Consider the following 13861-nt stretch of genomic DNA (forward strand, 5'->3'; position numbering starts at 1 on the left):
CGCGGGGCGACGGCGCGTGGTCCGAGACGGCTCGTTTTGCAGAGTGTCGCTGTGCGTCTGCTCCTGGCACCCGGCGAGTGCGCGCGCTTGCGGTCCCAGCGCTGCTCCAGGCCGGGTCAGGGGGCAGGGGCGATGCGCGCGAGTTCGGAGCCCCCGCGGGCGGCGGGTTCATTCTTCCGCGACTGTGTCGGGGCCTGTGGCGCGGTGTGTGCGAGGGTCACAGTGCGGGCTTGTTTACCTGGCGGCCTCTCCGGGCGCAAGGGGTGTGCTGGTGTCTGGAGAGCCAGGCGGTGATGCTGGCGTTTGTGTCCCAAGCGTCAGCTTGTGCCAGCGTGCAGGTGCCGAGCAGAGCTCCGCTCCTCCTGCCAAGCCTGGCAGAGGCCGTGTCATTGTGGGCGTGCGTGCCCTGTGTGTGCGCAGGGTCTGGGGCGCTGCTTGCTCTGTTTACTGAAAGAGCCTGTCAGTCGGGGTGCTGGGGGGAGTGTGGGGGTGTTGCTGTTGTGTGTCAGTGGGTGAATGTTTGTGTGCATGTGGGGAAGTGACGGAAAGCCCCTGCTGTCCCTGCCAAGGCTGCTCGGAGGGCTCTGGCATGAGGGGCGGGGGCAGTGGGGAAGGCAGGTGGGAGCCGGCAACTGGCTGCCCCCGCGGGATTTCCGTGTCCCTGGAGCTGTTCATGAGACTGCAGGGGGGAGGCTGTAGGGGCCAAGGTGGGCCCATAGGGTGATCAGGACCCGGCTTATTCTTTGTCTCCCCCTCCCTGCAGGCCCAGGGCCCCGCCCAGTGCCCAGCCCCGCTGGGAGCCCCGGCCAGCACCACGGACGGCGCCCAGGAAGCCCGAGTCCCCCTGGACGGGGCCTTCTGGATCCCGAGGCCCCCAGCAGGTTCGCCCAAGGGCTGCTTCGCCTGCGTGTCCAAGCCCCCAGCTCTGCAGGCTCCAGCGGCCCCGGCCCCCGAGCCCTCGGCCTCGCCCCCCATGGCGCCCACCCTGTTCCCCATGGAGCCCAAGAGCAGCAAGACAGACAGCGTGCGGGCTGCCGGCGCCCCCCCGGCCTGCAAGCACCTGGCAGAGAAGAAGACCATGACGAACCCCACGACCGTCATCGAGGTCTACCCGGACTCCGCGGAGGTGAATGACTACTACCTGTGGTCCATCTTCAACTTTGTCTACCTCAACTTCTGCTGCCTGGGCTTCATCGCCCTGGCCTACTCCCTCAAGGTGAGCCGGGAGGACGGAGCAGGAGCCGGGGGCCGGAGAGCCCCCCTCACAGAGGAGCGCGTGGGTGCGGCAGGTCTAGCAGAGAGCCGCCCTCACAGAGGAGCCCATGGGTGCGGCAGGTCTAGCGGAGAGCCTGGGGGACCTAGGGCAACGCAGAGGTCGGCCGGCTAGCTCGGGACAGCAGAAGGCCTACCCATCGTGTGCTAAGCTGGGGAACCTTCCAGGGTGTCCTGGCAGGGTCAGCGTCCTCGGGGCCAGGGTCTCTGCACGGCCAGTCTGGCCTCTGGGGTGGGGACCTCAGTGTCCTGTCCCCTGTGTAGAGACCTGGGAATTGGGCCTGGGTGCAGCTGCCCCTGGGCATTGGGATGGAGCCAGCGTGGAGGTGAAGAGAGCTTGGACTCCTTCCCCTGTCGACAGGAAGAGGGCTGACGTCACTGCTGGAGACCTTGTCTCAGCCCCGCGCAGGGAGCCTGATGCCAGGCAGGCACTCGAGGGGCCTGTGACAGACAGATGGGTCGCTGCCCCCACCACTGCTCTGCTCCCTCACATGCTTTCCCGTGACCCATCCTGGGGGGTGAGGCGGGGAGGCCGGGGCAGGGAGGCCTGACGCCGCACTCTGGGTGTGCACGACTCTCAGAAGGCCCTCCCTCGCTGCTGTGATGGGAGCTGCCGGAGAGGAGCAGACAGGATAGATACCCCCATCCCTTGCTCCCCACCCTCGAGAGCGCAGTGGAGAAAAATGGACCAAGATGGGGGAAGGGAGCTGTGGTTGACTCACACTTGGGGTCCGGAGATCCCTGCGGGTGTGTCAGGACCCAAGAGCCTGGGGCTTCTGGAGCCCAACCCACAGAGGGGTGGAGGGAGACCCGGGCCTCCCCATCTCCTCCCACCTCCCCAGGGGCTGGGGTCTTGTCTCGCCAGGTCATCCCTTTTCCTGGGCCCAGATTTGAGTGTCCGGGGCCAGGCGAATTTCACTGATTGCAGCTGCCCAAGGCAGGGGTGGGGAGGGGGAACGTGGAGGCGGGCAGGCTGGAGGCAGAGGAGGGGCTGGCACCCAGGGGGACGGAAGCTGGGACAGCTCTGCTTGCTGCTTTGAGCGTGGAGCACCCCCACCCGTCCCTGTCCCAGCATCACACGGCCTGGCCACCTGGCCTTCCCGCCTTCTGACTCATCCTCAGGGCCTCCATCACCCCCACTGCTCACGCGTTCATCTCCAGGCTAGTGTACCCAGCCCTGGGCTCTATCGGACAGGAACTGTGTCCAATGAGTGTGCATGCGTGTGGGCACGTGTGAGTGTGCACAAGGGCGTGAGTGTGTGTGCAAGAGTGTGTGCTTGCATATAGGTGTGAGCACGTATGTGTGTGCTTGAGATGTGCAGGCGTGAGAATGCATGTGCGTCTGTGTGAGGGTGTGAGTGTGCATGTGTGTGTAATTGTGTGTGGATGTGTGAGTGTATGAGTGTGTCTATGCACGTGTGTACAACTGTGTGTGCGTGAGTGTGCATGTGTGCTGCAGAGGCAACAAGGGAAAGGGGTCCCAGGGAATCTGGGGGAAGCCCCCCAGCCTCATCTCTGCCTCCGGGGCCCTCCTGCCAGTCCCGCCAGAAGCCTGTGGACCTGGGCGTGGCTGTGAGGCTCCTGTGGGCGCCGACTGGCCCCGGGCAGGCCCATCTGCCGAGGGTTGTAGGTAGGTCACAGGTTTCTGAACTGAATGCAAGGCTCCGCGCTGGGGACGGAGGTGTTAGGAGATGGTGCTTCTGAGAGGCAGTAGGAGCCCCTCTGTGCCTCCAGCCGGGCGCTCCCCGAGGTCCTCCCTGGGGGCTATCGGGGCAGAGAGGCATGGGGCTTACTGGGCGATGGGTGGGGGAGGACACGGGCAGCCAGCAAGGCAAGCCGCCTCTGTCCCTGGCAGAGGGGAGGGCGGACCTGCTGGCCTGGGCTCCCGCATCCGGGAGTTCGGCCATCTGTCCGTCCGGCTGCACGTCTCCTGGCCTGCTGCTCTGGACATTGTTCGCAGCCAGTCGTGGGCACTTGCAAGGGCACCTCACGGCCTTGGGGTCAGGAGGCCTTGGCTGGACTCCTGGATCCCTCTGGGCGCTGACCCTGCGTCACTGAGCCTGTCCCCTCCTCCCCTCGCAGACTACGGCCAAACAAAACAGCATTCCCTGGAGCGCCAGGGGCAGGACGGCCTGCCGTGTCCCCACAGCCCCATCTGTCCCCACAGCCCCCCTCAGGCGCAGTCAGGTCCGTCTGGGCAGGCGTGGCCACAGACGGGAGCCTGGGGGTGTGGGTGGCCCAGACGGGGCTTGCGATGACCCCCAGCCCCGCTTCTTGGTCGGGAGGAGTCCGGCCCCTCCTCCTGGCACTCCGGGCCCTGCACCACCCACTCTCAGCTTCGCTTTCTCCTATTCCCTTCTCCTTCCCACTTGCTCACCCCACACCTTCCGTAGCCTCCCATTAACTCCTCCACCCGCACCGTGTAACACACTTTCTTCAGCTCCTCCCCCAACCCCGCCATCCACGCTGTCCATCCACCAGCTCTCGCTGTCTGGTTGCCCACACACCTTCACGGATGCATGTCATCGTCTTTCCTTGACACCCTCATCTGCCAGTTTCCCTGAATCTGTGCGTGGATTCGTCTGCCCATCTCGTACCTGTCGGCTTCTTCTGCCCCTCCCCTCCCTGACTCGTGAATAGCCACCATATCCATTCATTAAACTCCTCTAGTCAGTCACCGGCCATCCATTCATTCAGACGCTTCAGCGTCCTGTCACTCTCCACCCGCTGGTCCCACGAGTAATGAGTAATGGTCTAGTGCCTAGCAAGTGACAAGCAGCACATGGTCCCTGTCTAGAAGGGCTTACATCCTGGTCAGGAGTCAGACAATAATAAAACTTACGCTTACGCGAGTCAGGCGGTGAAGTCAGCTGTGGAGAGTAAATGCTGCATGCCCAGGGACATGTGGGCTGCTGTTCACATACAGTGGGCAAGGAAGGCCTCTTTGATGAGATGATATTTGAGTCTAAACCTGAATGAATTCACGCAGTAGCCATAAATGCATCTGGGAAAGCATATTTCAGGAAAACCGACTGGGTGTTACAAAAGCCCAGAGGCAAAACCAGGTTCAGGGACCAGCGTTGCTGGCATGGGGTGAGTCTTGGAGCTGGGTCCAGAGAGGGGGTGTACGGGGCCAGACCATGTACACTGTGTCTGCCCCAGTATGATTTTGTTTTGCTTTGAGTGAAGTCTTTGATGAATTTCAAACAAAGAGTCAATATTATGTTGCTTGTATTTAAAAAAGATTGCCCTTGTTACTGGGGGAGATAGCCCATAAGGACCTAAGATGTTGGGGAGCTGGGGGCCAGATCAAAGGCTATTGCCTCAGTCAAGTCTTGGTTCAGAAGGTGGGAGCAGGGAGTGGAAGCAGGTCCCGTATTTTGAAGGCAAGGTCAGTAGGCTGTCCTGGTGGGTTGGACATGAGGTGAGGGAAAAGAGAGAAGGGCCTAAGACGGCTGTTGTTGAGTTGCTCAGTCGCATCCGATTCTCTGCGACCCCACGGACTGTAGCCCACGAGGCTCCCCTGTCCACGGGGTTTCCCAGGCAAGAATACTGGAGTGGGGCGCCATTTCCCTCTCCAGGGGATCTTCCCCACCCAGGGATGGAACCTGTGTGTCCTGCATTGCAAGCAGATTCTTTACTTCTGAGCTGCCCAGGAGCTCAAAGGATATTCATCTATTCTGTTGAGAGAACGGAGGCGCCGTTTGCACATGAGGAAGGAGGCCCTAGAAGGGACAGGTTTGCGAGGAAAAGACCCTCGCTCCCCTTGTCCACCCACCAGTGCACGCACTCGCGTTTCCACCCTTTCAGCTCTTCACCCGTCCGTTTTCTCTCTACAAATTCACGTGCTCATCTTCCTTCCTTCCAGAATTTCTCTTCCACACTGCCAACCATCCCTAGATTCACTCATCCACTGACTTATTAAATTCATGTTCCTTTTCTTTCTTCCTTTCCTCCCGCTGTTTATCCACCAGCCTCATCCATCACTCTGTTACTCTGTCCATCCACCCAGCTCGCCATCTAATCTTTTTCCTTCCCTGGATTCATCAGTTCCCCCGCCCCTTACTCATTAATAGCAATAATAGTAACAAAAAGCCAGCAAATACCAATAACCACCAAACAGCCCCAGTTATTTATTGAGCTTATATATTCTAGGCCCCGTCCTAAGCATGTCTCATTATTTAATTAAATGTAATATTTTATTTAAAGGTAGCAAAACCCTATCGGAGAAGGCAATGGCACCCCACTCCAGTACTCTTGCCTGGAAAATCCCATGGCTGGAGGAGCCTGGCGGGCTGCAGTCCATGGGGTTGCTAAGAGTCGGACACGAGTGAGCGACTTGACTTTCATTTTTCACTTTCATGCATTGGAAAAGAAAATGGCAACCCACTCCAGTGTTCTTGCCTGGAGAGTACCAGAGATGGGGCAGCCTCGTGGGCTGTGCACAGAATCTATGCACAGAGTTGGACACGACTGAAGTGACTTAGCAGCACCAGCAAACCCTATGAGACTGGTGCAGCTAACTGCAGATGAGGAAACGGGGGGCACAGAGGCGCCAGGTAAATTCCTTGAGGTCACCATCAAGTTCCTTTCTTGGACCCTTTGCCTTGTTACACTCTTCTTTCTATAGTCCTCGCCCTTTTTTAAAAATTAATTTATTTTTAATTGAAGGGTAATTGATTTACAGACTTCAAATGGCAACCCACTCCAGTGCTCTTGCCTGGAAAAGCCCATGGACGGAGGAACGTGGTAAGCTACAGTCCATGGGGTCGCAAAGAGTCAGACACGACTGAGCAACTTCACTTCATCACGAATCAGCCATAGGTATACACACATCCCCTCCCTTCTGAACCTCCCTCCCGTCTCCCTCCCATCCCACCCCTCTAGGTGGATACAGAGCCCCTGTTTGAGTTTCCTGAGCCAGACAGCGAATTCCCACTGGCTATCTAGTTTACATATGGCAATGTAAGTTTCCGTGTTACTCTCTCCATACATCTCACCCTCTCCTCCCCTCTCCCCATGTCCATAAGTCTGTTCTCTCTGTCTGTTTCTCCACTTCTGCCCTGACAATACATTCTTCAGAACCGTTTTTCTAGATTCCGTATACATGCATTAGAATACGGTATTTCCCTTTCTCTTTCAGACTCACTTCACTCTGTATAATAGGCTCTAGGTTCATCCGCCTCATCAGAGCTGACTCAGACGTGTTCCTTTTTATGGCCGAGTAATATTCCGTAGTGTGTATGTCCACGTTTTTATCCGTCCATGTGTCGACGGACATCTAGGTTGCTTCCCTGTTCTGGCTCCTGTAAGTAGCGCTGCAGCGAACAGCGGGATGCGTGTGTTTTTTTCAGTTTCGATTCCCGCAGGGTATACGCCTAGGAGTGGGATGACTGGGTCATGTGGTGGTTCCATTCCTGGTTTTTTAGGGATCTCCGTACTGTCTCCCACAGTGGCTGTATCAGTTTCCATCCCCACCAACAGTGCCAGAGCGTCCCCTTTTCTCCACACCCTCTCCAGCATGTATTGTTTGTAGACTTTTTGATGAGGGCCATTCTGACCGGTGGGAGGTGATATCTCATGGTGGTTTTGATTTGCATTTCTCTGATAATGAGCGATGCTGAGCATCTTTTCGTGGGTTTGCTAGCCGTCTGTATGCCTTCTTTGGAGGAGTGTCTGTTTAGGTCTTTTTCCCGCTTTTTGATGGGGTTGTTTTCGGCCATTGAGTTGTATGAGCCGCTTGTATGTTTTGGAAACTAAGCCTTTCTCGGTTGTTTCTTTTGCTGTTATTTTCTCCCAGTCTGAGGGCTGTCTTTCCACCTTGCTTTTGGTCTCCCTTAGCTGTGCAAAAAGCTTTGACGTTTAACCAGGCCCCGCCTGTCTGCTTTTGCTTTCATTTATCTCTGTTTTTAAAGCATGTTTTGGCCGTGCTCTGTGGCGTGCGGGATCCTAGTTCCTGGACCAGGGACTGAACCTGAGCCCCTGCGCTGGCAGCACAGAGTCTAAACCACTGGAGCAGGGAGGCCCCAGCTGGTGATCACCTCCTGACTGTTCACTCACTCACCTCCTCCGCTCTAGTTCACTGCACTTTCTGCCCTCATTCACTCATGCAACTGCGCAGCCTTCTTTTCCGCTCTTCCCCACCCTTTCTCTCTATCTAGCCACCCCTCCTATCAACACAGCTAGTCACTCATCCATCAGAACCTGGATTCGTCGGTCCTTGCCTCTCGACGCTCTCCTCCTCGCGACCTTGGATCCACCCACGCACCGCCCCGGCCACTCGTCTGCCAACCGTCACTACGTTTCCGTCTCTCCCTTTCGTTTATTCGCGCTCCCTGTTCAGTCGCCTCGAACTTAAGTTGCTCATTCGTCCGTTTGTGTGTTCGCCTCCCCTGTCTTCCCTCTGCTCCTTTCTGCAATTGCTTACTGCGTCCATCCAGGCAGGCCGCTCTGCAGCTGGCGTCAGTTTGCCTGCGCACCCACCCACCCATCTTCCCACCCTTCCCGTCACACACTGTCAGTCTACCACCCCGGTAATACGCACGCGCGTCCAAGAGCTGCCCATCCGATATCTGCCTGCTCACCCTCCCATTTTCTCATCTCCTTGCTCTAGTTGACTTACCCAATCACCCATCCATCAGTCTGTTCACTCGCCAAAGGGCCTTCCCGCTCTTTCCCTTATCCAGCCAACATCACCCAGCGACCTCTCTGCCCCCCATGCCACACGTCCGTTTATCCATTCCGTTCCTCCGTGCTGATTCCGCCTTCGTCCAGCCCCTTCCGCCCACCGCCACCCTTCCCTTCTCTCCGCCTTTCTTCTGCCCTGTTGTTTGGGGGGTGGCTTCTCTGGGTCTTCATAGCAGAGCACGGGCCCCTCTAGTTGCAGCACGGGCTTAGTTGCCCCTCGGCACGTGGGATCTCAATTCCCCAGCCAGGGATCAAACCCAAGTTCCCTGCGTTGGAAGGCAGATTCTTAACCACTGGACCGCCAGGGACGTCCTGTCCCCTCTGCTCTTCTCGCCTGCTCGTCTCAGCCTCGCCTCCTCGTCTCAGCCTCCCCTCCTCACTGCCTCTTGCTCCCCGGATCTCCTAACGGGGTGCTCCCAGGTGTGGTCCTCGGTCCTCCTTGTCCCGTCATCGGCGTTCAGTCCCTTGGTGCTCCCGTCCAGTCTCAGAGCTTTAAGTAGCATCTTTATGGTGATGCCCCTCCAATTTGTATCTCTGCCCTAGACCTACCCCTGAACTAGGCTCTACAAAACCTACCTGCTCAAAATATCTGGCTCTATGTCTAGAAGACATTTATAGCTTCACGTGAAGAGTCAGACTACTGAATCACTCACAAACGTCCTCCTCCTGGAGTGTCCTACACCCCCCTTATTTCAGTAGATCAAAAAGCCTTGCAATCATCTCAAATCCCTTTCTTTTTTTATCACACTGCACATCTGATCCCAGTAAATACTGTCAGCTGTGTCTTCAAAATAGATCCAGAAGACGGTCAGTTCTTACCACCTTCAGGTCTATTGACCTGACACGACCCACCCTGACCACCTGTTAAGGGAGCCTCTTTTCTGCTTTTCTCCAGCCTCTGCCCCTGCAGTCTGTTATCCACACAGCATCCAGGATTATCAGAGTGAAAACGCCAGAGCCTGCCATTTTTCTGCTAAAAAGTGCCTGTGAAGCCCCGCACAGATTGCTCCTTGGCAGTCTCCTCTCTGATTTTAAGCCCTCCGCCACCCTCGCCTGTGGGTTCTGCCCTCCCCACACTGACCTCTGGTTATCCCTCTGACCTCAGCACATCTACACCTGGAAGCTCTGTCTTTAGACACCTGTTTTCCCTGCAGGTGAGCATGTGACCATGTCTCCACACTCTCCTGGGCTTTATCCAGACGTCCCTGCTCCATGGGTTCTTTCTGAGTGTCCGCAGGAAGTCCATCCACCCCTCCACACCCCCACCTTCCTGCTTATCCATGTCTCCTGTGTTAGCTCGCCAACCCTCCTCCACCCTCCAGGCATCCAGACATCAGTGCCATCTATCGGTCAGCCCAGGCCCTGCCTTTTGTCCATATGCCCACCCACCCGTCTATCCACTCACCCATCCTTCCATCTATTCACCCACCCAACCATCCATCCATCCATCCACCCACCCATCCATCCACCCACTCATTCATCCACCCACCCATCCATCCACCCACCCACCCATCCATCTATCCACCCATCCATCTAGCCACCCATCCACCCACCCACCCATCCACCCATCCATCCATCTATCCACCCATCCATCCATCCATCCACCCACCCACCCACCCATCCATCCATCCACCCACCCACCCACCCTCCCAACCATCCATCTATCTATCCACCCATCCATCCATCCACCCATCCATCCATCCATCCATCCATCCATCCATCCATCCATCCACCCATCCATCCACCCACCCATCCATCCACCCATCCACCCACCCATCCATCCATCCATCCATCCATCCACCCACCCATCCACCCACCCATCTGCTGATGCAAAGACTTTCTCTTCCTGCCTCTCCTGTCTCTCTCTGTGCTCCCTTTCTTCCTCCTCCCAGCCTCTGTTTGCAGTGTGCTCACACCTGCCCCTCTCTGGGCTCTGTGCAAGAAGGTGGGAGGAAAGGGGACCCCTAACACCCGGCCTGGATGAGGCCACGGGCGCCTCCCCAGGGACGCTTCTTCCCAGCCAGAGGGTCTTGGAAGCAGGCCCACTGCTGCCCACTGGCTCCCCAGGGCTTCCTGGACCCCAGGCCCCCCTGTCACTTGGGCGCGTGTGTGGCTGTGCTGGGTCTCTGCTGCATCAGGCAGGCTTTCTAGCTCCAGTGCGGGGCCTTCTCTTGTTGCAGTGCGTGAGCTGAGTTGCCCCATGGCATGTGGTCTTAGTTTTGTGACCAGAGATCGAACCCACGTCCCCTGCGTTGGAAGGCAGATTCTCTGGCCCACCAGGGAGGCCCCCCGTTCACTTTAATATCCCGTCTCGGAGACCCGGGGCTGCCCCTTGCCACAGTGTGTGTGCTCAGGGAATCCCAGTTAGCTTTAAACAAGGTGGAGCCAGTCAGGTTAGCAGACACTTGTGATGCCCCATCGCCCAGTCACAGAACTTCCTCTGAGGCCGGCTTCCTCTTTCATTTATTTTCCCAGGGCTGTTGGCATATAGCCGACCTGTGACAGTGAGTACGCTTCAGGTTACTTGATGATCGGACACATGTGTAGCGTGAAGTGATTTCTACAGCAGGGTTAGTTAGCACTCTATCACCTCTCATAATTACCGTATGGGTTTTTTTTTTGGTAGTAAGAACACTGAATTTTTACCCTCTTAGCAACTTTCAAGTACATAAAACAGCATTAACAATCCATGCTATTTTAAATCGTTCTATGTCTTTAATATTTATTTTATTTACGTGTTTATTTGGCTGTGCTGGGTCTTCGTTGCGGCGTGTGAACTCTTAGTTGTGGGATCTTGCTCCCTGATGAGGGATCCAGGCTGGGCCTCTGCATTGGGAGTGCAGAGCCCTAGCTACTGAGCTGCCAGGGAAGGCCCCTAAATAGTTTTAGATTTACAGAAAAGTTGCCAGAAAGGAGATACAAAAACCCCTGCGTGCCCTTCCCCCAGACCCCCAGCAGTTACCAGCTCACCACACTGAGCGTCCCTTCTGTGTGTGTGCTCACTCACCCAGGCACGTCCGACTCTTTGCGACCCCATGGACCGTAGCCCTCCAGGGGTTCAGTCCTCCTCTGTTCATGGGGTTCTCCAGGCAAGGATACTAGGCGGATGCCACGCCCTCCTCCAGGGGGTCTTTCCTACCCAGGGATTGGGCCACGTCTCTTGATGTCTCCTGCACTGGTGGGCACATCCTTCACCACTGGTGCCACCTGTCAAATACAGGTTATTTGTCTCGCAAACTGAGAGTAAGTTTCAGATCTGATGCCCCTAAGCCTCCCCCGCCCCACCCCCAAAGTCCAGCGCAGGTTTCCAGCCAGAAAGGACATCCTCTGGCAGTAGCCCCCGCGGCGCTCAGGAATCGGGAACTGGCCCAGGCTCAGGGCTACCCTCTCCTGGGACGTCATCGGGCAGTAGCCCCCGTGGCGCTCAGGAATCGGGAACTGGCCCAGGCTCAGGGCTACCCTCTCCTGGGACATCCTCGGGCAGTAGCCCCCCGCGGCGCTCAGGAACCGGGAACTGGCCCGGGCTCAGGGCTACCCTCGCCTGGGCCCTCTGCCTTCAGGCCCTCCCGCCGGGCCCATGTGTCCACTCTCAGCCCTGACTGCTGGTCTTACTGCTGCTTCTGGCTTCAGGTCCGGGACAAGAAGCTCCTCAATGACCTGAACGGGGCGGTGGAGGACGCCAAGACGGCACGGCTGTTCAACATCACAAGCTCCGCGCTGGCCGCCTCCTGCATCATCCTGGTCTTCATCTTCCTGCGGTACCCGCTTACCGACTACTGAGGCCCCAGTGGGCACACTGGCGGGACACGCAGCCCTGAGACACGGCCAGGGCAGAGCCGGGCGTCCACCCTTGGCGCCCCCCCGCCCCGAAGCTGTGAGCCAGGCCGTGGGGCCGTCGGAAGCTTCGTCTGTCAAGGGGGCAGCGAGCTTCGTGCTGGCCCGGCCTCCCCGCCTCTTGGCCCCCGCCTGTTTCTGGGGCCCCTGGGTTTCCTTCTGTGCTGCTGCTCCCCGGCTGTGAGTGGCTGCCCCCCTTCCCCGCCTGTGCCCCCGCCCGGGCTCCCGGGGCCCCTCAGACCTGACACCCTGCAAGAAGGGCTCGTATGGGGGCTTCCCAGGATGGGGCAGGGGCCTGCCAGCATCTGGGGACTCACTTCCCCCACGAACCCGCCCCCTCCAAGCTGTGACCCTGCTCTGAGCTCTTGTATCTGTGAACCTCCAATAAAATACTCGCCCAGCTGTGCCCCGTCTCCTGGCCGCCCCCCGCCCCCTCCCCCAGGCAGGTGGGATTCAGAGGCTTTGGGAACCCCATTCAGGCACTGCCTGGGGGTCCCGAGTGCCGCACCCAGCTGACTTTTCCAGGGAGCGTCCGCCCCGTAACCCCGGGGGTCTTCTGCCTGCTCTGCAGGATGGGACTGAGGGGGCTTTTGGTGGCTGCCTCCTTGGAGAGGAAGGAAGGGGGCGGGCATGGCTGCCCGCCTGGCAGAGAATGAGATCTGGCAAAGCCCACCAGCAGGAGGGAGCACGGGGCGGTGACTGCCGCGCCCAGTCCCTCTCGGGCACCGGGAGCCGCGCACGAGGCCTCCAGGCGGGCCTGGCGCGCGCAGGGCTCAGAGGTGGCGCTGAGGGTCAGGGCTGGCTTGGCTGGGCGTAGGCTGTGGCAGGAAGTGGGCACTTGGGAGTGTGGGCTGAGAAGGGGGCACTGGGAGGGTCTTGGGGGGGGCGAGGGGGAGAGTTTGGGGACAGGCTGGAGGCGAGCCGGGGGGAGCCAGGAAGGGAGCCCGTGTCTCCTGCATGGACAGTGGGGCGGGCGGGGCGGCTGAGCGTTGGGATTGGGAGACTGAGGATGGGGACAGTTTGAGATGAGCACCCCCGGGGGCCGGGGAGGACAGCGCCTGAAGGGGCTTGAAGCCTCCCGGGACTTCAGGGAGGAAGGAGCCAGGAGGGGTGGGTGTGCTGGGAGGGGCGCTGTGGAGGAGGGGTGCTGTGGAGGAGGGGTGTGGTCACCCCTCCCAGAAGCAGGCGTGGACGGAGGGGAGAGGGCTGGTGAGGGGGCGCGCAGAGGGTCAGGTCCGGCACCTGGGGGGCGGGGAGGGGACAGACAGAAGGGGCGGGGCGGGCAGCGAGGGTCACATCCAGACAGACAGACCGTGCCCCTCACCAGGGCGATGATGCTGGGAGGCGTGTGGGTGCGGGCCTGGGAGCAGGGGCTTCCCCTCAGGCCTTGCTCAGAGAAGGGCCCCCCCGCCGTGGTGTCTGCTGGGGAAGCGGGTCATTGGGACAGCTGCTGGTCTCCAGGGAGGTGTGTGCCTGGCTGGCTTTGGTGGTTGACGGTCCAAGGGTATCAGCCGTGGCTCAGCTGTGCCCCGCTGCCCAGGGGTGGGAGGGGAAGACCAGGTGGCGGGCCAGGAGGGGCATCCATGCAGTGGGGTTGGAGTGGGATGCGGTTGGTGTTCGGTTGGGAGGAGGCCGGAGGCTAGAATCCCATGGGTCCTCGTTCAGGGGAGAGAGCAGTCAAGGTGGGGTGCGGGGCTCACGGGAGTAGCGGCTCACGGGAGTAGAGGCTCGGAGTGCTATGACCCCTCGGCCTGGAGAAGCGCTTCCCAGGTGGGAGTATAAAGGGCCTGGGTGTTGGCTGCACCCCCAGGACATGGCCCAGGACTCGGAGTGGAGACCAGGCCTGGGTCTGGAAGCTTCAGGCCAAGGGTTGAGGCCTGGGTGGACGGAGGCAGAGATGGGTGAGTGAGCTGGACTCTAGCCGTGAGGGAGAACAGGAGCGCTGGGGGGCAGGGAAGGAGAGGGGACGCAGGGACATGGAGGTGCTGACCCCTGACCCCAAGGTGTGGGGGCGGAAGGGGAGGGCTGGAAGGGAGCGGCCAGCCTTCAGGAGGTCTCCACGGAGGGC

The 13861-nt window shown here is 59.1% G+C and overlaps 1 protein-coding gene across 1 annotated transcript; it reads left to right on the plus strand.

The window, feature by feature from the left end:
- Nucleotides 294-12199, plus strand: IFITM10 (interferon induced transmembrane protein 10). Its single transcript, XM_018042774.1, has 3 exons — nucleotides 294-338; nucleotides 764-1216; nucleotides 11590-12199. Exons 1-3 carry the CDS (start codon nucleotides 294-296, stop codon nucleotides 11737-11739), a joined length of 648 nt encoding a protein of 215 aa, XP_017898263.1. The 3' UTR covers nucleotides 11740-12199.

The sequence above is a fragment of the Capra hircus genome, chromosome 29 (assembly GCF_001704415.2).
Source record: "Capra hircus breed San Clemente chromosome 29, ASM170441v1, whole genome shotgun sequence".
NCBI classification, from domain to species: Eukaryota; Metazoa; Chordata; class Mammalia; order Artiodactyla; family Bovidae; genus Capra; species Capra hircus.

Excerpts from the sequence above, each read along its gene's own strand:
- IFITM10 (XM_018042774.1), top strand. The coding sequence starts at position 294 with ATGCTGGCGTTTGTGTCCCAAGCGTCAGCTTGTGCCAGCGTGCAG. Across the intron at positions 339-763 it reads CAGCTTGTGCCAGCGTGCAG|GCCCAGGGCCCCGCCCAGTG; the intron begins GTGCCGAGCAGA and ends CCCTCCCTGCAG. Across the intron at positions 1,217-11,589 it reads CCCTGGCCTACTCCCTCAAG|GTCCGGGACAAGAAGCTCCT; the intron begins GTGAGCCGGGAG and ends TTCTGGCTTCAG.